General features: G+C 32.4%; 1 protein-coding gene across 1 annotated transcript in view; it reads left to right on the top strand.

Annotated features, from left to right (window-relative positions):
* Positions 1–23,088, top strand: part of LOC149416949 (cell adhesion molecule Dscam2-like) — a 546,393-nt gene that overhangs the window by 394,882 nt on the left and 128,423 nt on the right. Inside the window, exon 7 of the mRNA XM_089641351.1 lies at positions 11,253–11,469. Coding sequence (XP_089497477.1) covers positions 11,253–11,469 — 217 coding nt within the window. The remainder of the gene's footprint in view (positions 1–11,252; positions 11,470–23,088) is intronic.

Below are 23,088 nucleotides of genomic sequence, written 5' to 3'. Positions count from 1 at the left end.
TATGTTTGTGCTCGCAAAACTCGAAAAGTAGTCAACTGATATCGCTGAAAATTTCAAAATTTGTTGTTATTAGTGCCAGGAGTGTTTAAAGATTTTCAAATGATAGATGGAGTCGGAGACGCCCGAGGAATACTTGACGCAATATCTCTGCACCGCAATGAGATATGGTGTTGAATTAAAGTTTATGTAATGTAGTTTTTTTAAGAGTAACATTGTGGTACACAGTAGCAAATGGTGGAAGAAGTCTGAGGCATCCGAGAAAAACATTAACAAAACATTTCGGGGAATCCACTAGTATCAATATATAATAACAATGGATTAGCCCTCTTGTACCTAATTCCAATCTAAAAATAACACCACCTAAGAGTAATTTCATAAAACAACTTCTTATCGAATTTTAATATAAAAAATGTAAGTTTTCTACAACGTAAAACAATGAACGCTCAATCCCTTGATGTAATTTTTTTCATTTTATCGGCCAATAGCGAGCCTGAAAGGCACAATATATAGAGATGAAGTTAAAAACACGACATGATTCAAGCTGCTAAAAACGTACACGAATCCAACGACCATCGTTCATTTTGTTGCAAAAGTATTACTAAGTTATTTGTTTCGTGACGCGTTACATAGTTGTTTTGCTAGAAAGAAATGTAAAATTTTTATAAATTGTTACTTAAATCAATATGTCTAAAAGTTATTTTTTTAGAGTATTCATATATATATATACATAGCTGATTAAATTGTGAATGATAAAGTCTCCTGGAGCCTCTACAGAAAATATTGCCAAGTGCCTAAAATTCGTGTTTATAAAATGACATTCACTGTGCTCATGGAACGATCTTGCTGGAGGACGAATTTTCTCTGTGCAGACCAACAAAAGGTTAAAAGCAAAGCTTCTTCCAATCTTTCGACTGCAAGATAATTCATTTCCCTCTTGATAAACATTTTCTTGAACCAATATTTTTGGTTTCGGTGTTAATTTCAAAGTTCACTGCCCATGTCTAGATAATACTTAGTCAATGATTTCAAACGATTATTTATATTTTGGATCAGTATTTGATATCATCATTTGTTTTGCTGTAATCGATAATTATTTCATTGCTTCAACATTATGCAGCCGAATTGCGAAAACCATTATGGTTTCTTGATTTGATGTATATATACTTACTAGTCATATTTAAAGCATTTTTATTACCCGCGAGGCCATTCCAGATGATTGTATATCAATTGTGGAGATAAGCTCGATATATTGGAAAATTACTGAATGATGAATAAAGGGCGCGTGGATGGGTACCAAAGCGTACGTAACGCACGATGGGCACAACGTAACTTTTTCGATTTAACATACAAAAAGTTTGATGTTTTAATTTTTAACATTTTTTAAGAGAATTTTTAGGTAAGCTTTTTCAAATCAAAAAAATGAGTTTTTGGAGTCTTTGGAGTAAAATTATTATTAAATTTTTCTGTCCCAAAGTACATGTGAAAAAATTATCTTACACCCCTATAAAGAACTTGGGAGAGCAGTTAAACCTCATTCGAAATAAAAATACGTTTTTGGTAAAAACACAGGTGTCCGGGGGTAAAGTGCGCTAACTTCGGGAGGTGGTCGTACGTGATGGTAGAAGTAAAAAAAAACTTTTTTAGAAATTCCAATGTTCATTTCCATACAAAAATATACATTAGAATTTCGAAAAAAGTTATTCAACTTTTTTGGTTCTAAAATCATGTAGAATCAGTACGTAGGTAATGGTATATTTTTCTATTACTTTTAGCAAAGATGTACACTCGATATAAAATCTTAAATTTAACTTAATAAAGTATACTTTACAAAAATAAATAAAGAATCAGTTTTAAAGTATAAACTTCTTATTCAATATTGCTGAATAAAGAAAAGGTAATTTTAATCTAAAAATTAAGAGAACCTACCTGACAACTCGTGATTATATCTTTTCTATTAAAATAATTGTTTTTATAAATTGGAAATAATAATAACATGTTTGTCCTAAAGATGGAGCTGTGATTTAAAAAAGCATTTTCGCATCACACAAGCCATCTATACAATATAGGTATATTAAAACACACGGGTATTCGAATGCAAAGTTGGGTCAAAATTTCAAGTGAAGAACTTTCTCAGACATAAGATTTTGAACAAACGAACACATTTTTATTTATATTGGTAGATATTGAGGAAAAATACGTACAAAAACACGCACACAAACACTCACGCATACATTACACACATCACACACACATACACCTATATACTACACACGTCACCTGGTAATTGGAATAAACATACCAATCGGCAGACATTACAAGGAAACATATCAAAGGTACCCAACATGAAGTATCTTATTCCTGTATATTGTTTCATTTCTTTAAATCATGTACTGTTTGTTTCTATAGTATAAAATAAATAAAATCTAAAATACAAAATTGTAGGTACCTACCTAAAATATCAAGAATCAATTTGTTAACATAAAATTATTTAGTACATATAAATGTAATCATCTTTGTTGGGTTCAACGGGCAAACCTTTACACTTTTTCATTAGGTTACCTTACAGAACGCTACACTTTTTTTCAGTAGATACACTAAACTTTACAGAACCTACAACACTACACAATTTTGTAAACTACACTTTATTTTACCTTTTTTTTACAATACCTACTTAACAACTCATGATTTAAATTTAGATAATAATGAAGAAAAAATAATTTATATATCAAAAGTTTGCAAGTATAGTAAATTATGATTTAACCTACATTTGAAAATATCAATACAATAATCACCTCCGCCGGGTGCAACGGGCAAAATCCGAAATACCTACTGGCATTAATCCCCACTTAATTTCCATGAGTGACAGTATAATGCATAACATCGCTTTATTTTGCATTTCCGATCAAAGTACTAGCAACGTAGTACTAACACTTCGACAGGACTCAACTCTGTTATTACGAAACGTAAAATCAATAGTATTAACATAAGCAATTAAACGGACAATAATTTGGCGGGCGGAATAAACTGGCCGGTTTCAGGTCACAGATTTCACCATTGGCTTGATTCGCATCTAATTGCTTGCTTGCTTCCGGTCCCGGCTCGACAATGATTAATTAAATACCCATCGGACGAAGGTATTTTGATTGCATGTTAAACGGGAGCTTTAATCAATTGGTAATAACCTAATCAATACTTAATGCCAACTAATTATTCCACGTACCGCATTTATTTAGATTATAGATCACTTTATTCAAATTTAATACTTTACTTTACAACCTCAAACTCTTTAAATCCGTTGGTACGTATGTCGTTGATCCTTTGGTACAGCGAGTGACAAAAAAAATCATATACAGCATATCGTTCATTGGGTTATGGTTAAGGATATTCACAACAAATAAGTATCGTTGTTAACAGACCGATTGCCTTCTCTAATGCATAGACGCAATGTAGGCATGCTGTGTCTGTTCTACAGGTATTTCAATGGAGCCTGCTCCAAGGAGCTAGCAGCATTGATTCCTGATGCACCGGTGCACGTGCGCGAAACTCGACGGACACGAACTGAACACCCGTTCACGGTTGACGTTGGCTTCATGAGAACGGGCCGTTTTTACGACTCGTTTTTGTGTAAGTCGGCTCGTATGTGAAACTAGCTACCGGCATCTGTTTTTCCTCCCTCCTATAATCCGAGCCTCTTCAAGGCCCGCATTAACAAATCCCTTCCTACAGCCCCTACCTTATTCCGCCTCACAACGCCGCCCAACCGGGTGGTGACATAGTTCCCCTGTCTGTACACTGCACAGGCAGGGACACTCTTGTGAGGTGTCACATAAAAAAAAAATAAAAAAAACTATGAAAGTGAGTGGAAATAATTAAGAAATTATAATTATTTGCATTAATAACTGTGATGCTCTATATAAACTCTATATTTATATTTACAATAAGGACAAGGACAATAATAACGAAGAAAAAGTTTTTTTTAAACATATGATGCAGTTTGTATGAAGATGAAAAAATAATATCGTTGGAACGTTCAAGTGAGAAAGTTATAATTAAAATGAAGTAGTACGTTTAATATAATTGTAACTGCATAAAAAATTTGTTTTCGGCTAACATTATCAAAAAGATATTGCGCATTACACGCGGATAAAACTTCTAATAAAAAATATTGCTTATTTATTAAGTAATCTTTTCAATTATTCATATTCCTGTTAAAAATTGGATTGTAGGCCATTAACGAATGAATTGATAGGTATTCTGATAAACTGTGTGTGTTTCGGCCCATTAATATATTTGTACGGCGCCCTTGAGGTGATTTTGCACAAAAGCGGTGCTATACAAATCATCCAAATATTATTATTATAAGCGTGGCAGATACGATACAGACGCATGTTTTCATATTATATATTCGCGCGTAACCGTCTTCATCTACTATTACGTTCCGTATCATATAATATTATCCTTACAATCCTGTTTTTCGTTCACCGCTCTACATTCCCAAACCAACAAATAATAATTTAACCAACTATTATAAGCAATAATTGTTTCCAGATGAAAAAAATAAAAAAAACAAGAATTATTGAATGAAATACTAGTATTTTTTTCAATTATTTGGCGGTTAAAAATAAGCCGACGTAGCACAGTGGTACCGACACATTCACAGACCGACAGGCAAAAGGTGGGGTTCATTTCCAGTCGGCAGCATTTATTTTTTTCATTTATATTTTTATATTTGTTTTTCAGACTAATAATTATTATTGCTTATAATAATTTGTTATCTTTTTTTGATTTGAATAGAAAAATCTTTTAAAAACTTAAGATTACCTTTAATAAAAAACGTTACATTATATAAAGAACTCTGAGACGACAAAGAAGTGTTTTCCAAATATTACAGAATGAGCAAATATGATTTTGAATTTCTTGCACAGACATGTAACGGCACAGACAAATTATTCTAGCGTAGATCGTCTGCCGGTGTCAGCCCGTGGCGGCACGAATACACCGCTGCGCGAATACGTCGCTGCGGGGATACATCGCTGCGGGGATACGTCGCTGCGCGGATACGTCGCTGCACGGATACGTCGCTGATGCAATTAATTTTGACGTAACTGCCACGCACGGTGCTGGTAGATGTGAATGGACCATCAGAATTAAACGCCTATTTTTTTGAATTCACAGATAATCATTTATAAAAACAAGAGAAGAAAATCGAAACAAAATATCACTGTTGTTATTCTGCAGCTGTTTGTTTAGAACATGAAAGCATATTACGTAACGGGATATGTGAGATTCATGATTATTAGAGAGATTTTATTTGATTCTTATATATTATATTTTTCTGTACGAAGCTGATTCGAGGAAAAGACTATAACAATATTATATTTCATAATACATAAAAAAATACCCTAAAAATTGGTATCCTTATCGATGACAAATTCCATGAAACTCAGATGCTTCGAGATCCTTTATAGATTTTTCCGAAATAAACCTCAGAATATGAAAACAAAAATATTTTTATTTACTCAGTGTTGTTTTTATGGGTCGAACAACATTCGAATCCAATACCTGTAAAGTCTTTATGAAAACTTTATTTGGGTTTGTTGTGCGTGGTTGTGGCAAATTATTGCAAATATTTATGGATTTTTTCATGGTTGTTATTTCCTCAACCGTAATAAATGTTTCCTTAAACTTTCTCTGCCGACTATAAAATTTAATAATAATATTTTTTAATTAAATTTCCTGTACATCAAAAACATTTGTAAATTTCATACTAATAAGTAATTAATACGCTGTCTAAGATATTCACCTTGAACATAAACTCACGCACTACAAAATGGCCGAGTACAGTTATATAATAATATACACAAACCTAAAAGACCCTGGATAGAGCTACTCGAGAAGAATATGAAGCTGCGGGTTGGAGGGAACGTGTATTGAAATACCAAAACCTACCAAAATTTTATAATGACACGTCCCATTCCCTTTCTCATCAAATATCATCATAAGCCGTTTTAATTGCATTAAAATATTAAAAATAAAATCAAAATTAAAATACTTCATTTTAAACCACTTTGCTTACAAATACAAATACAAAACTCTGTCGTATGTAGAGCCAAACTTATATTAACCGAATTGATAATATTCCAACAAAAACACCTGTCGTATCGTTTTGAAAATCATCAACGTAATCTTATTATTCTTTACAAACGAAGAAAAATTTTTGACGTACTGTTTCTGTACAGAATTGTGAACTGCCTAATTGACTCCCAAGCCCTGTTAGAGAGGATTGCATTTCATTGTCTTGAACGCAATACCAGATCAAATATGATTTTAGATTTTCACGGCCAAAAGTATTTTTGTTATTTGTTTTTGGGGTGTTATGCCGTGTTGCGCTACCTCCTTCTTTAGCCAACGTTTCGGACAGCATTGCAGTGTCCATCATCAGGGCAGATGTGTTATTAACAAATAAAATAAAGGAGGTAGCGCAACACGGCATAACACCCCAAAAACAAATAACAAAAACCAGATCAAATACCTTATTTTATATACAACATTTCAAATCGAAATACGCACAAAACTCCTTCTCGGGCGTATCTACAAATTTTATAATGCCTTAAGCGATATTGACATTTTTCACTGTACCCTTAAATCGTTTAAAATAAAATTAACCTTACTATGTACCTAAGTTAAAAATATTACTTCTGTATTGTTAAGTATTCTCTTTTTAATCATTTTTCACACCCACTATGTAGGTACTTTATTACTTTTAATTAATTTCTAGCTTTTATAAATATTACAAATGGAACTTAACTGGTTTAAATCATGTTCAATATTTTATGTTCAATTATTATTTTTGTAAAACTGTATGTTTCCTAAATAAACTAAAATAAATTTTAAAAAAAAATTACTGCCAGGTGGTTTTTGATTTCCCCTCACCCTGGCTTTAATGCCTTTCTTTTTTTTCTTCTTGTCTAGTTCCGGAGGATGTCATTATTTTTATACCACCTTGTTTTTCGTTGCAGTAAGACCGGCCTCTTCCTAATTTAGGTATGCAATTATTTTTGTCCAATATGTTTATTTCCATAGCGTTTCGTAAATTTTTCATTTTATAGTAATGTCTCAATTTAATGAAAGCTTATTTTTCTATACCTTATATAAATGGTACAGGCACTTGTGTAGTCTAGTCTAGCTTAGTATTTAGCCTATTCTAACTTAGCTAATAATACCTCTATAGTCTAATCTAACCACTTCCTTGTGTGAAGACTATTAATAGTAATAATAATTATCCTTATTTGGAATGTGGTTTATTATAAAAATCAAGATATTGAATATAAGACATACAATTAAGGCGATGCCATACGTGGTAATGCAAAATCATGTGTTTTGGTTTGAATATTTGGTCGCCTAGAAATGTTTTAGATGTTTTATTTAAATGCTACGATTAAAACACATCTTGGCCTTTGAAATAATCGAGTATTTTTTACGTAAGTATTTTTATAAGCACAGAAAAAAATAATGTATAAGGCCTATGAAAACTGGTTTAAAGTTCAAAATCTCGTACTTACGAACCCATTTTCGGTTATGATTTTATTGTATAGTGTGGAAAATTAAGTTATTTATAAAATGGTCGTAAATGTTTTAAATATTTATGCCTGAACATCCACAAAATAAAATAAAAGGCACTTTTTGGCCATGTTTTTTTCTTGCATAAATCAAAACAGGCGGATGGTGTTAAGCGGGAATTTAAACCTTATCGCCATCTATATAAGGGTTGTTATTGATAGCGGCTCAATTTAAAATATTACACGACGTAGTGCATCGCCTTAAGCAATTATGGTAAAGAGATGTAGCCCATCAAGAGTCAAGAGTCGCAAAAGCGATTGTTTATGATAGAGGTTTCCCAGAAGGTTTTCCGCTACTGGCACTAGTGTATTGAAAGCAGTTATTATGTGTGAAGCCAGAAATGGCTACAGTTTTAATTTGAACAATAAAATAAAAGTTCAGGTTTGAAAAGGGGCACTAAAAATATAAAAATATTTTTTTTACATTTTTCACAGTGTAAAATAGTTCGACGTTCGCCGCCCCCAAATATAAAGTTTTTATTTTATTATTTTACGGCCATGAAATTATTCCAATGATGGTTATAAAAATACGAGTGAAGCCATATCTTGAAAAAGTTTTTCAACAAAGTTAAACGTTGAACTCTTCACTGCCGAAAATAAATAAGCTTACCATCATAATATTTATTTTTTGAGGAACTTTTTTGGAAGTTTGCATAAACTGAAAGTTGGAAAATGAGCGATGGTTGGAGTGAAGCCGTTCGCGCAAACTTTTTGATATCAATTTCGTAATAGTTTGTTACACATTTCAAAAAATTGCGTCTTCAATCATCTCTTGGCGTACGCATTAGAATGATTGAAAAAAGGATGAATTTCTTGGAAGAAAGTGCTTATTACGATATGTATTTATAAAGATATAAATACATTTATACGAAGAGCCTTGGATATTATTCGAGTCAACTATAATAAATTGAAATATTAACAAATAAATTATTTTCTTAAAATTGTTGTCGACAGAGATCATTACTGAAATGTACGTATTGATTTAAGAACCTCTAATTTTTTTAACACTAAAAAGTGTTATACACAGATGACGCAGCTATTAAATGATTAGCCGGTCGTATAATTATTCATTAAAATTAGTGTATTGGCCAGACTTAGTAAAAGTATTGGGTTTCATATTTTTTCATTGATTCCACGCAGAAGGACTTGAAGAAGGAATTGAGGAAAATGATTTCTCTCAAGCTCTATGTTATCTTTGAGGATGCTATGTGGTGAGTCTTTTGAGGAGAGAAAGAAGTGAACCTGCCCTAGACTTCTTTCGCCATTAATTTTTGCGGCATATATTTTTCTGTCAATACTTCATCGGACCATTATTTTTTTATGTTTTTTCTATGGAAGGTAATTAAAAAGCAAGCGAAAAAAGCTTTTAAGGAGATGCACTACGTCGTGTAATATTTTAAATTGAGCCGCTATCAATAACAACCATTACGTAGATGGCAATAATGTTTAAATTCCCTCTTAACACCATCCGCCTGTTTTTTATGCACGAAAAAAACATGGCCAAAAAGTGCCTTTTATTTTATATTGTGGATGTTCAGGCATAAATATTTAATTTTTTTCGATCATTTTATAAATAACTTAATTTTCCACATTATACAATAAAATCATAACCGAAAATGTGTCCGTAAGTAGGATATTTTGAACTTTAAAGCAGTTTTCAAGGGCCTTTACATTATTTTTTTCTGGGCTTATTAAAAGACTTATCTAAAAAATACTCGATCATTTCAAAGACCAAGATGTATTCTACTCGAAGTATTTAATTAAAGCATCTAAAACATTTCTAGGCGACCAAATTTTCAAACCAAAAACACATTATTTTGCATTAATACGTATGGCATCGCCTTAAAGATTTGTTTTAAAAAATCACCCCCTAAAAAAAATAAATTTAATGAATTTATTTTTATTTATAGTTTTTTAAAAATACTCCCCAGGGACTGGCTCTTAATTGATGTGAATTTTAAACATGTCTTTTTGATCCAAGTCCTAGGTCAACTACGCTAAAAACTGAGCCAAATTCAGATTGGGTAAGATTCAATTTCAGAGAAATACGCATTTGTCCGCGTGTGTATGCTTGATCGCCACCAAAAATTTATAGAACGCATTGCCATTGAAAACGAGTCTAAAAGCTGATTATCAGCTCAATCGGGTGTCCGCAAGTGGTTTAGTTTTCACTTCCAATATTTGCATTAATTCATTACCAAAAACATAATCGAAATCGAAGCAATTACCTCATGGTTTTGTATATAGACAAAATGAAATAATTTGTGCGTGCAACACATCTAATTGAATATAGCTTTTGACGCACACCAATTTAGTCTATTCCTGATATTCATAATTATGATATTATGGCACGAGAGTTATACTTATGATAATGAGTTTTTGGCAATAAACTTGATAGCATGCATCATTATCGACCAATGAGTCTACGAGCCGAGTTTCAACTCGATCGTATGTCGGGAAGTTGGTTAATTTTTTTCTTACATCACCGAAAACAAAAAGTTATTTAAAAGCAATAATCACCCTGTGGTGTTGACTTTATGTACTTAATCGATATGAAATATTTAATTCGTGCAATACATCGAATTGAATAAAGCTTTTGATGCACACTGATTTGGCATATTCCCAAACTTCAACACTTCAGTATTGTGGGACATGAGCTTTTATCAATATATTATAGCCTAATGATGCTTTCATTCAAGTAAAACTGAATCGATAAATACAATTAGTGATATTTATAGGTATTATTTATTTTATTGATACAAGATTTAGAGATTACATGTGGTTTTTTGTGATATTTCACCCTCCATGCTAGGGATGACCCTGTGTTATGGCGGGTGAATTTTACAGTTTGCGGACATAGAATCTATACATTATTATAATATAAAAATGATGTTTAGCTAGTTTGGGTTGAAAGAAGAGGAAAGAGAAGTTCAGAAAATTATAAGAAAATGAAAAATTTGAGAAATTATAAGTAAATAGAACACACTAATTAATTATGTACATACTATACCGCTAAGTTAGGGAAAAAAGATTTATTATGTTTTGTCTGAAAGGTGATTAAATTTATAGAGTGTAGAATGAATGGGTATTGTAGTTGTAATGTATTCCGTGTATAAGGATCCATTTCGTTATTTTTTTTTAAAGGAATGGGGTTGACTCACGGTTTTCAGGTTTTCAGGAATAAGATTAAAGATTTTAGGAGCTAGGAAGGAAAATTTTCTTTGAGCTGACGTGGTATGTAGTGAAGGTACTTTGTAGTGACCGTTGGTTATTGTTCTGGTGGTGTAGTTGTGTTGTAAGAGAGTTTTTTTTAAATATTTGAACAGGAAATGTATTAGCGAAAATTTTAGGTGAATTTGTCGTATGTTTAAGGCCTTATACTCTATGAGGAGTCGAGTGGAGGGATATCTTGTCCGTCGCTTGTTAATGACACGTATTACCATTTTTTGGGCTTTTAGAAAATTTATTAATTATAATCCAAGGTATTTTATTCAATGTAATTTTTACGCTCGTACTTAAATACCAACGTATTTCTTACAAAGAAGCTAATTTCAAACAACTCTGGAGAAATAACATATCATCGTATTCTTCTGATCTTCAAGCCATATACTAAAAATCGTTTATTTGTTTCAGTAATCGCTTCCATGTACGTATCCCGGCTGCAGTACGCGAACAGACACCGGAACAGCGCTGAAAAGAGATTGATACCGGAAGTAAAGAATACCCGCGCTGACCGGAAGTACCCCAAGGGGGTGGGGGTGGCGTGCGCTCCGCTGCCACTTCCGGTTGCGCCAGGACCTATGGCAGGACTGCCCGGAAGTGGAGGATTGCAGGAACGAGGAAACAAAAGGTGAACTGTTTTTTTCCTCATATTTCCTGTTGAGATCGGACATCATTAATGCTTTGTGAAGTGACCTGTATAAGTCGGATGTTACGTTAGTTGGGTAAGATGTTTTGTGGAAATAACAAGATTGGTATTAATAAGGATTAAGATATTTCGTGGAAATAACAAGGTTGGTAATAGAAAGGATTTTTTTGTCATGAAAATAACAAGGTTGATATTAGGATTAATGTTTTTCGTGGAAATAACAAGGTTGGTATTATTAAGGATTAAAATGTTTTGTGGAAATAACAAAGTTGGTGTTAGAGAAGAAAGATGTTAAGGAAAAAGAAAAGTTTTAAAACATTTAAAGTATGACTTCTACCTCTCTATGTGATCTTAAATTAATCAGCCGTCAACCATCATGACCTTTATACTTGAATACTGATCAAAATTTATTCAAATGCTGAAATGGAGCTAGTATGCGCGTTTGACGGACCAATCAAATTTAAAAAAAATTAGTTGATGTTAATCATCGCTTTTATTTTCGATTAAATGTAATGGAATTCAAATCAATATATCCTTAAAATTTTATTCGTTTTTCATTTGATGTAAAATGTGTAGATAAAATAATAAAATCCGAAGTAGTTTCCGGTCGTTCGACGTTGGAAGCGTTGGAATTTAAATTGGATCAGTTGGAGGTAAAAAAAGTGGATCATACGTTCCGCTTCATGTATCATCTAAATATTATAGTAAATCAATGACAATTGTCTTAATTATCAAAAAAGCAGTTCCAATTTTGAAAATGGTACTTTAGATATTTTTCTGTTTGAAATATTACATTATATATGTAGGTACTTCATCGCTTTATATTTTAACGTTCAAATTTCGAGACCAACTGCGACGGGTGAGTTCCCTTTTTCCTATACTCCAATCTAGGCTTATCTAATGTTCCAGAAGCCCAGGTATAAACATGACTGTTCATCAAGTTTAGAGGATATATAAAAATATATTGTCCCAATATCACAATTGCAATTAGCATGATTCTGGATCTGGTCCTTCGGGTGTGTTGCATGGAGCTTATTCCAGCAGCACCTTCTTACACCAATTGTAGTCGCAGATTCGCAATACCAATAATATTACTGAAAAAAGATACTTAACGAGGAAGGTGCGATTTAATACGATAAATATAATAAATTGTTAAGAAGGCACCTCTGAATAACAAAGGAGTTGTGAAATATAAAAGGTTGCAAAAATAAATCCATCTAACAACTAAAGCCCGGGACAGGAGCAAAGAAAGAAACGACTCGCTAAGCCCTCGGTGTAATAATTTGAACGTGACAGAAATCGATTATGTCCCATTGGCCTTTGAAAATTTATGATTGAAGTGACATTGTTAGGGGAAGTGTTTCTTTAGAAGTTCCAAGAGTAAAAGATGGTTCAGAAGCAAAAGAAAAAAAAATCATTATTATCTATGGATTATTCATTTCATTTAAAATGTCCTCTTTGGCATGTGTTCAAAATGAGATTAAACAATAATATCTTGTATTTTTATAATGTCGCTGTCGGAAACGTTATTTTCGGCTAGTTATAATAAATTTGTAACCATAAAAACATTGTTACAATTTTTCTTCATTAAAGTTTTGAATATGAGTAAATAAACTACGTATCATAATGTATGTGATGCCTAAAAAAAAGGCCTTAGAAGGTGGAATTTTGGTATTCCCAGTTGGGAAAAATCAAGGTTTGGAAGTAAGTGGTTTATCACTGAATAAGAACAGATAAGCTCAAGACGTGTGGTTGATACCGACTTGACCAAAAACCAAAATCGACCTATCGACTCCTGGACTTCAGGCAAGCCAATGAAAATAATTATCTATTCATGAAAGAGTTTTGGAACGAATAATTTACTCCCAGATAGTGATAATTTGAGATTACTTCTGGCACACGGACATGCCCAAATGACGTTTATCTCTTCATTGCTAGATTCTCAGTAATGGTCTACAGTAATTACATTAAAAGGGAAATCTCTAACACGGCCTTACAAATATTGGGATTTGTAATTTGGTTAACTACAAATTACAACAATATAAGGTGTATTAGAGTAAAGTGATATATTTTTTTATGTAAAAGTCCACTTGAGTACAACTCTCCCGTCTGGAACCCACATTGCAATAATCATGAACAAGTTATTTAAAGAATAAAAAATAAATTCTAACGTTTTCTATGATTGAAAATGGGTATTCCAGAAATTTTATTCAACTGCAACACATTAATTTTCAGACATAAGGATTTTCACTGACTTGGAATTTCTACAAAAAATTCTAAATTTCAGTCCAGAATTACTTGCATTGATAATCTTTCGGATTCCACTACGTAACACTAGAAGTCGTGATTTATCTCAGTGAAAAAATTCTGAGACTATATTAATATTCCTTTTTGCCCGGAATAATAATAGAAAAAAATAATTATACCAAGTCTGTGGACACCTTCAATCTATCATTATACAAAATGTTGTTACTGAGGCTATTCAATTATGTATAATAATAACTGAATATTTTTTTAACTTTTCATAACATGTAAAAGTCCCTAAAATGAATAAATAAGTAAATGTGCGATACTTTCCAGAGTCATACATCAGTATCAATAATCGAAACCTATCTTTAAAATGGCTTTAGCTGACTTTGGTGACCAGATCTAAGTAGCTCGATCTCTTACCTTCCTCGTCTCCTCCATACCCTCCAGCTACAAGTCTTACAGGCTCCGATCAGCAGGAAGTAGTTATTCATATATATTATATATATGTGCGATAATTACATTAAATAAGTATGGTCATACAGTCACCCTAGAAATATAGCTACAGCGAGTATTTTTAGAATTTTATTCAAAGTATTTTTGAAATTTTATCACGACGATCTTTCAAATAATCCTTTCTGATTGTCTTAAAACTACAGTTCGAAGGGTTTAAAAGCCTGCGTTATAAACATTTTTTTAAGTTTATTCAAAATTGATTCGTTTTCATGTAATTTAGTTACGACCGTACACAAGATTGACAGATCATAAAACCTGTAAATGGAACCATATATTTTCAGGTAAACCAGAATCAGAAGGGTATTATTTTTAATTAAAAAGTAATACCACCTCAAGCATCGTAATAAACATGTTGATTAGAATTTAATCAGCAAAAGCTTTACACCTAGGCCAGTGTCAGTTTACGGGTTAAAAAATGTGTATACCCACATCTACCCACACCTAGAAAAAACAACGCAATTATTATCTTCGTCAAAATAAAATTGAAAATAATGTTCCAAGATGATCAAATTAATTACTATACTAATTTGCCATACTAAATTAATTATAGCCGTAATCCGTAGGCAACGGCGCGAATTCAAATAGATAAACAAAAAACAAAACAAAATTTGGTTACTAAAGCGCTACAGCTAATCGTAAATGATCGAATCAACTACGGAAGTTTTTTTTTAGTTTGAGGCTCGCCTCAAACTAAACAACGCGCGACCATGTCGGCTACCGTGCATTTCGAATCCACAAGACTTCCCCACTCCCCACCGCCTACATGAAATCAGCGGCTCTCGGAGGCGGGCCCAGTCTCTGCCCACAGCGCAATATTATGTTGAAATCCACCTGGGGCCGGCCACATTACACTGGTATAATATAAAAATGACCAAAGTTAAAAGAATACGAAAATATTAATACAGGGTTTTCCAATAAGAGGTGTTATTTTGATATTCAATCGTAAAAAATCAATGGTTTCGTTGCTTGTGTGGCATGTAGCGCCGTTTTGTTGAAATAAAACATTGTCCAGATTAATACCATCCAATTTTGGCCATAAAAAATCATTAATTATCTCTCGATAGCGCAATCCATTCGCTGTAACTGTTGCTCCAGCCTCGTTTTCAAAAAAGTAAGGTCCAATGACTCCACCGGACCATAAACCGCACCAAACAGTCACAAGTTGAGGATAGAGAGGCTTTTCAACAATATTATTCCCGTAGATGAAAGTAAAAGCATATTGTTCAAATTATTACAAAATTCAAAACTACCAAATAATTTCTCTAAGGAACTTTCTCACCTATTTAATGTTTGTTTAAGTCAAAATTATTTCCAATACAATGAACTTTTTTATCAACAAACAGATGGCCTGGCAATGGGAGCTCCGACTTCTCCCCTCACCGCCGACATATTTATGGACAATCTAGAGAATAACATTTTTAACTGTAAATCGCCATTATTAAAGAATGTGTTATTGTGGAAGAGATATGTCGATGATGTTTTCTGTATCTGGACAGGTACTGAGCGCCAACTTGATTCCTTCCTAAAACTAATAAACTCTTTTCATACAAAAATTAAATTCACAATAGAAATGGGAACTAATTCTAGCTTAAACTTTTTAGATCTCACCCTATCAATCATTAACAATAAAATAGAATTTAAAATCTATCGTAAACCTACTTACACTGATACAACTATTAATAATTCATCTAACCATCCCATCTCCCACAAACATTCTGCTTTCCATTCCATGATCCATAGATTAGTTACCGTCCCGTTATCAAATTCCAACTTCTTATTAGAATTAGCGACGATTAAACAAATCGCGATTAATAATGGCTATAATGCAAATATGGTCAATAACATCCTAAACAAGAAATTAAAAAGATTATCGACAAGTAAATTTCTATTTAACAGCTCCCCTCATAATAATAATATATCAACTAATAATAATCAACCTCAACAATGGCGTAGAATTTTGTACATCGATAATTTCTCTCAAAAAAGCATAAAAAACCTCCCACCAGACATCAAACCAGCTTTTTACACTAACAATAGTATAGGTAAATTTTTGATGAACGTTAAAGACAAAGAACATCGGTTAAATCACTCAGGTATTTACTCACTGCAATGTAGTGACTGTCCCGCGTTTTACATAGGCAAAACAGCGCGTAATATCAAAACGCGAGTCAAAGAACACCTAAGATGCTTAAACAGTAATGGATTCTCCGAATTTGCAAATCACCTCATAGCAACCAACCATACGTTCGACAAAAATACTGGCGTCAGCCTATTACATAAAAACGGAATAGGTCTTAGGTTGGATAACTTAGAAGCGTTAGAGTTAAGGAAAGCCAAAAACGTCAATAGCAAAGTCATCAACAACCAAATAAACCTAAATAAAAGCCCTATACTCAGATTGTTCCCTATTGACAAAGAACACTCACCTCTCAATCTCCCACCTATCCCTACCTCTTCCACTGTAGCTCAGACTGTCCACCTACCGTGATATCTACACATGTTAATTTAATTTTTAGATTTTTAGTATTATACTGCCCTGATGAGGCTACGGTTGTAGCGAAACCCGGTCGGCATTAAGTATTTACCCATAAGTGATATTTACAAAGTTACTGTTTAATTTTAAAATAATAATTCTTGAGTTTTCCGAGCCCCAGATGCGACAATTTTGCTTATTGACGAAGCCACCGAAGTGGAAATGGGCCTCATCACTCAAGATGATTTGCATTTGATTCACTCAAGTGAATTTTAATAATTTCCATGCGTTGTTGAAGCGTGTATCGTTCCATTTTTATTAATGGCGTAGTTTCTACTTGTCAAATGTTAAAAAAATGACAGCTTCGAAAGTAACATCTACCGAAATGGCGGGCTATTCAAAATAACACCTCTTATTGGAAAACCCTGTAACTTAAATTTAAAATGTAATAAATTTATGGGTTATTCGATTTATAATTTAGTTACATTTAAATTAAATGTATACTATATTTTGGATGTAGGTATGTATAACTATATGTATATCTTTTTTTCCCTTTTTTCTGATTTTTTAGGGGAGGCACAGCCTCCCTTGCCTCATCGCACGAACCGCCACTGACCTAGATGGCTATAATATTATTATGTAGTACTAACCGAGTATTTTCTTTCCTCCCGATTTGAGTCAATCATGGTCCAAAAATAAATTTAACACTGACATGTTAATAAATATAAAATATTATATTTTAGTATATTTGCTGAACGTTCAAAAGTAGTAGATACTTCAGTATTGTCCTGGTGAAACACCAACATTCAGAATTGAAACATTGCTTGAAATGGCTTTAGCTGTGTTTGGTAACCAGATTGAATAGCCAGATAATCTCAACCTTTCTTTACCCCATCTCCTTCCCATTTTCACTTCTTTCAGTCCACAACTTATCGCAATTGGGACGCCACAGGCCTGACTGGTTGGTAGTAATTGGAACTCTAGTGGGATATTTTTTACATTTTTCAAGGACATCGCAAGTACATGCATACCTATGTATGTATTTACTAATGGGTGCAATCTTAATTATGTATTATTCGCTTCACCTCTTGACTATAATAACAATAATAATTTTTATTCAAGGGTGTGGGGAAGTTAGTGCAATCCCACACGTTCCATATAGTTATACCTACATATATATTGATAGATAATAGAAATAATTTTTCGGAAATGCAAGTAAATAGCATGTCTTCAAATTTTAAGAGATACTAATAAAGCTTAAAATAAATAGAAAAAAAAAATGAGTAATTGAGTGAGCTTGGGACCAGTTTTCACTCAGAAGTGACACTTGATGCTGGTAGGCTGCGGTCACCACCGTGTTGGGGGCGGACATTAGCCGCATCCTGGCTCCAGTGACCCGTTATCTCATCAGGCCGGTGAATCCATTAAAGTGTGACTCATAGGTACAACCTGAATAATTGCACATTGACTGCCCCAAAATTCAGGAAAAATTACACCAACTCATCAATCACTGTTTGCTTGTTCGAAAATCATTTGAATTTGGCTAAAAATACAAAAAAAAACAATTAAAGCCAATATCTCATTTCAAATATATGCGAAGTGTCAGTTCCTGCTGCAAATGTATATGGGAGCGTAGTGTGGACAGCGCTGAATGGCTGCAGGCGGCCATTTGCAAAAAACGGTTTGGAATCGCGGCCATCTAAACAAACGTCACAAATGGAAAAATGGCGGCCACTGCCACTGCTCGATAAATCTTCCGCTCTTCGCTGACAAAATACCCCGTGACGTCAATGCGCCATCCAATGCAATCATAAGAATTAATGGGGAAAGATCGTGAAGTGGACTGCACACGACTTTTTAACTGACCGTTGAGACACAAATATACATATTACACTCTGTTTTATTTGGGAGACCAACAGTAAAAAGTACAGTGATATATATAACTTCGTGATAACTATGATTTTTTGTTTATTTAGCTTGAGGTGTTGCAACCACCAACCATGTGAATGATAATTAAGTTTGCGATCAGCGCCATTTTGTTTATGAGACATTAAAACAATAACAATTGTTTTATTGTTTTGTATGCTTATCGGCTAATCAATTTGATAAAAAGTTGAAAAGAAACTAGAATTGGCACGAGAACTTTTCAAATATCAAAAAAACAATATGGCGTTCATTGAATTTTTTTTTCTCATTCTTAGATTGAAAATTGATCAAAGAATTTGAAATGTCGAAATTTGTTTTTGAGTAAATAAACAAATCATTGGCCCGGAAACTTGGAGTCGAGAGGCTGATGTAAATTGAAGACAGTTTTTAACTTGAACATCTATGGATTATCAATGTACAGGTGATAATAGTCTTTTGAGTTTATTAAAATTACCCAAATTTTAAACGTGATCATAATACCATGTAGGCATTGATGTATTATACTAGATTAGCCCTGTCTAGTTAAATTCATTTTAATAATAACGCCACGTAGCGTACGTCACAAATATGGAGATGAACTTAACCCAATTCTGTTTAAACTCCTTGTACAAGCGTTCAAACTCATAAGCGAAACCACGGAGAATTTGTTGTCAGAGGTGTTGTAATATGGACATAATTCAAATTTAAATATTTGGAACTCGGTTATTTTTGTGATTGAAAAAATGAACTTGCCCAGCATAGCTGAGAAGCAAAATAGACCAACAAAAGGTAAAACTCAATGCACAGTGCCCATTTCGCATTGCGTCATAATGCGTGGGCCTTTTCATAAATGTGCATGTGAACCAAACCAAAATTGTGTTGGGGTTATTTTTGAATGAATATGCCGTGTCTAGTCTAATTTAGTCTATGCATGTAGGTAATAACTGCGTAGGTACATAACGTAGTTTTGTGAACAGTTAAATCAACCTCAAATCCAAAGATGTACATAACGACTTTCTAACATAAATACCTGTTTATATATATTTTTTAACTGTTATAGTTACATTTAATAGTAAAAATAGTTTATGAAGTTTTAATTTTTCGGGTTTTCCGAAAATGTACTAAATCTGTGAAAGTGTTGTCATCACTCAAAGCCTACGTTTTATTTTTCAACCGGCGCTGTATTTTTTAATGTGAGTCAGGAAGTTCTTTGTTCTTAAGTTTACCCGCTTTTTACATCGAAAAACACTATGTAAAATATCAGCATCTCGTCACTTATGTTGTCGTGTTGAATCGAAGTGCATAAATACGTAATGAAAAGATTTTTAACCCTTAAATACATATTGTTGCAAAACGGCAACATACCGTTCAAACCACCTTTATCTCTTTGGTGTATACTTAATGCATGCCGTTTTAGAATTATTAAGTTCACGGTAATATATTTTATCGAGTGGCATCACCTTTTTTTCTTTCGCGAATGTCAAATGTCACTTTTTCTCAAAGTGAAGATTCTCGAAAATTTGTTGGAGGTTAGAATTACAGTTTTGTTTTGCTGTTATTATTTTGATTTTCTTATGTAAGTAGATACAATAATATGTGTAATACTTATATGTAATAACTCGTATTTTTTCCGATACATTTATTAGTTTTGAGAAATTGTTTTAGGTTTGGTTTTTTTTCATCGGTAAATTGTTCATATTAATTTCTATTAAATACATAGTGTTGCAAATCTTTCCAACATTTTTTTTTCAATGAAATATCATTAGAAAATTAAAAACATTTTTTTCTTTATTTTTCCTTGCATATGCATGTACATATCTACCAAATATATTTTTTTCCAGAAAAATAAATAAATCATGCTTTTAACGGTTAAATTCCCCACAAAATCCCCAAAAGTTCATTTACACCCAAAATGAAACGAATTTCTTTATTTCGTATTTATAATAAATAAGGATTTTTTTATTATCGAGTTATTTTCGGATTTTCTCTTTCAGGTTTTAATACTAAGTTTTTTTGAAAATTTATTGCGAACGAAAACTAAATATAGTGTGTTCTCAAAATTATTGTAAATATTATTTTCACCTGTGGTTGGATAACCAAGAAATGCACAGAATCCACGGATTATCCCCACAAAAAGTTCTTCTCGCAAAAACTCAATTCTTGAAAAATCTTGAAATTCCCCGCAATTTGAGGAACTCTACACGAATTGGCAATCCCGATGCATTAAATTTACACCATAGATTTTTACCGACGCAGACTGCTTATTATTAATCAGCAGATCAGATTAGATGATAAAACTTATATATTCAGAATCAGCTTTTCTTTATTTATATGAATATATTTTTTAAGCCTAAACATTTTTCACTGCACTTCCTTATTATAATCATAAATATTTTTTTAAATAATTATTTAAAAATTAAATATTAAATTATTACGATCTCAATGACAAATATTTTTTCATCCTTCTTTTAGGCCGGTAGTTACCAAAATACTGCTTATTCCGATTTGAAAGCTCGTAGTAGGAACCACGGTTATGCGAGTTCAGATCAGATTAACTAACAAGGCTTCGTCTTGAACCAGAAACGGAACCTTACTTACAGACAGTTTAAATACCTAATAGTCGAGATACAACAGGACTTTACTGAGCTCAGTCAAATGAATTATGGAGAGGGTAAATCACTATTGATTATTCTGTTACTATTGAACTCATCTATTATACCCACGTGCGAAGCGGCCGAATTGGATTTTATGCCGAACGAGAATTATTGGAGAAATGGGCAATTTGCCTTGGGTCTCCAAATATAAATTTTATAATTTCAATTTTCAAAACACAAACTGTTAAATATTTTACTTAATCCCTTTTAATTGCAGTTTAATTTTTTAATAATATTATAACACAAGGACGATTCAGTCACAAGCTGTTTATTAAAGAGTTTTGAAGAGAAATAATGCATCAGAAAACAAAAGAACACTCATTATCATGGTAAAACAGGAATCTACTAAATTGACAAATAAAATGAACTGGTTGATATGGTAAAATTAAAGTGACATCTGTTGACAATATTACATACTTTTAAAATTAAACACAAATTTTTCATTTCATTTTTGACAAAACTCAAGTCTTTCAGGAAGAGGATTTTGGTATGCGAGATTAAATGAGTAGCTATTTACACTAATCTAGACCGATAAGGTGACTTACCTACACAGAATCTTCAAGGTATAGTCAGAAATTGCGAATTTGTGCATAAGATATTAAATTTATGAATATATGAAATGACAAAATATTGGTCACGACTAAAACACTGCTTTATTTTAGGTAACATATTTTTTCACACTTTTCATGCCTAATTTGAAATTGAATTTTGATCAGTACAATTCTCAAAACGCAATGTTTCCCTTTAATAAGCCAATTTGAAAACAATGCACGTTGCCCAATGTGAGAATATCTTTCCGAATGTGAAAAATTCATCGTTCTATTCTTATACTTGCAGACTTCATAAAATTTTAAGGTACTTTGGCACATTCTGGAATCTCGGACATTCCGCGCATCTGTTAGACTAACGGTCCAATAGTTTAACGCCTGGAAATTATGCAAACCGATATTATTTCATATTGATAGCCATCCCTTAAAGCCTAAGACATTAAATTCGGTTCGTATTTTAGGTACCCAAATTCTGCTGGAACAAAGTTAACATCTGGTAGGTATCAATTTATAAATAATATCTACTTGACAAATTTACATTACACATAATAATAATATTTGGCTAATTTATATAGCGCCGTTTTCGTAAAAAATCACCTCAAGGGCGCTGTACAAATATATTTAATAAATAATAAATATTATTTATTAAATATATTTGTATTTTAATTTTTTTTTTAATTTCATGTATTTTTTATCAGGAGATTTTTTCAATGTGGATGAGTGTTTCAGGCGAACAATTATTGCTTATAAAAATAATAAATACTAAAACTGCTAACTCACATCTAAGACTTGGTTCCATGATAACTCAACACACTGACAATTCAACACACTTTTAAAAAGTGATATAAAGTCATTGGAAATGATGAAAAAAAAAATTATACCTAACCTAACCTATTTAACCCAGTTAATAATGTTTTTGTTTCATCACTTTCTATGATTTTATATTACTTTTTAAACATGTGATGAATTGTCATTGTGATGATTTATCCGGTCACCCTAAGACTTACAATCGAGACTTTTAACTACTGTTTTAATTACATATGTATAAACTTACAGCTAACATACGTACTTACATTTAAAAATACATAGATATGCTTAAAAAAATATAAAATAAACGCAACGATTTATTAATTCTAACTTACTCATATAAAATATTATTAATTTATTAAAAATCTTTTCATATTATTTGTTTTCCTGTTAAAAACGGGCTGCGAGCTTTTAACGAATGAATTGACAGGTTTCATAACAAACTTTCAGT

Source organism: Hesperophylax consimilis, chromosome 16 (assembly GCF_061612785.1).
Source record: "Hesperophylax consimilis isolate HC1 chromosome 16, BYU_Hcon_1.0, whole genome shotgun sequence".
Lineage (NCBI taxonomy): Eukaryota > Metazoa > Arthropoda > Insecta > Trichoptera > Limnephilidae > Hesperophylax > Hesperophylax consimilis.
This window is presented reverse-complemented; position numbering and strand designations above follow the sequence as displayed.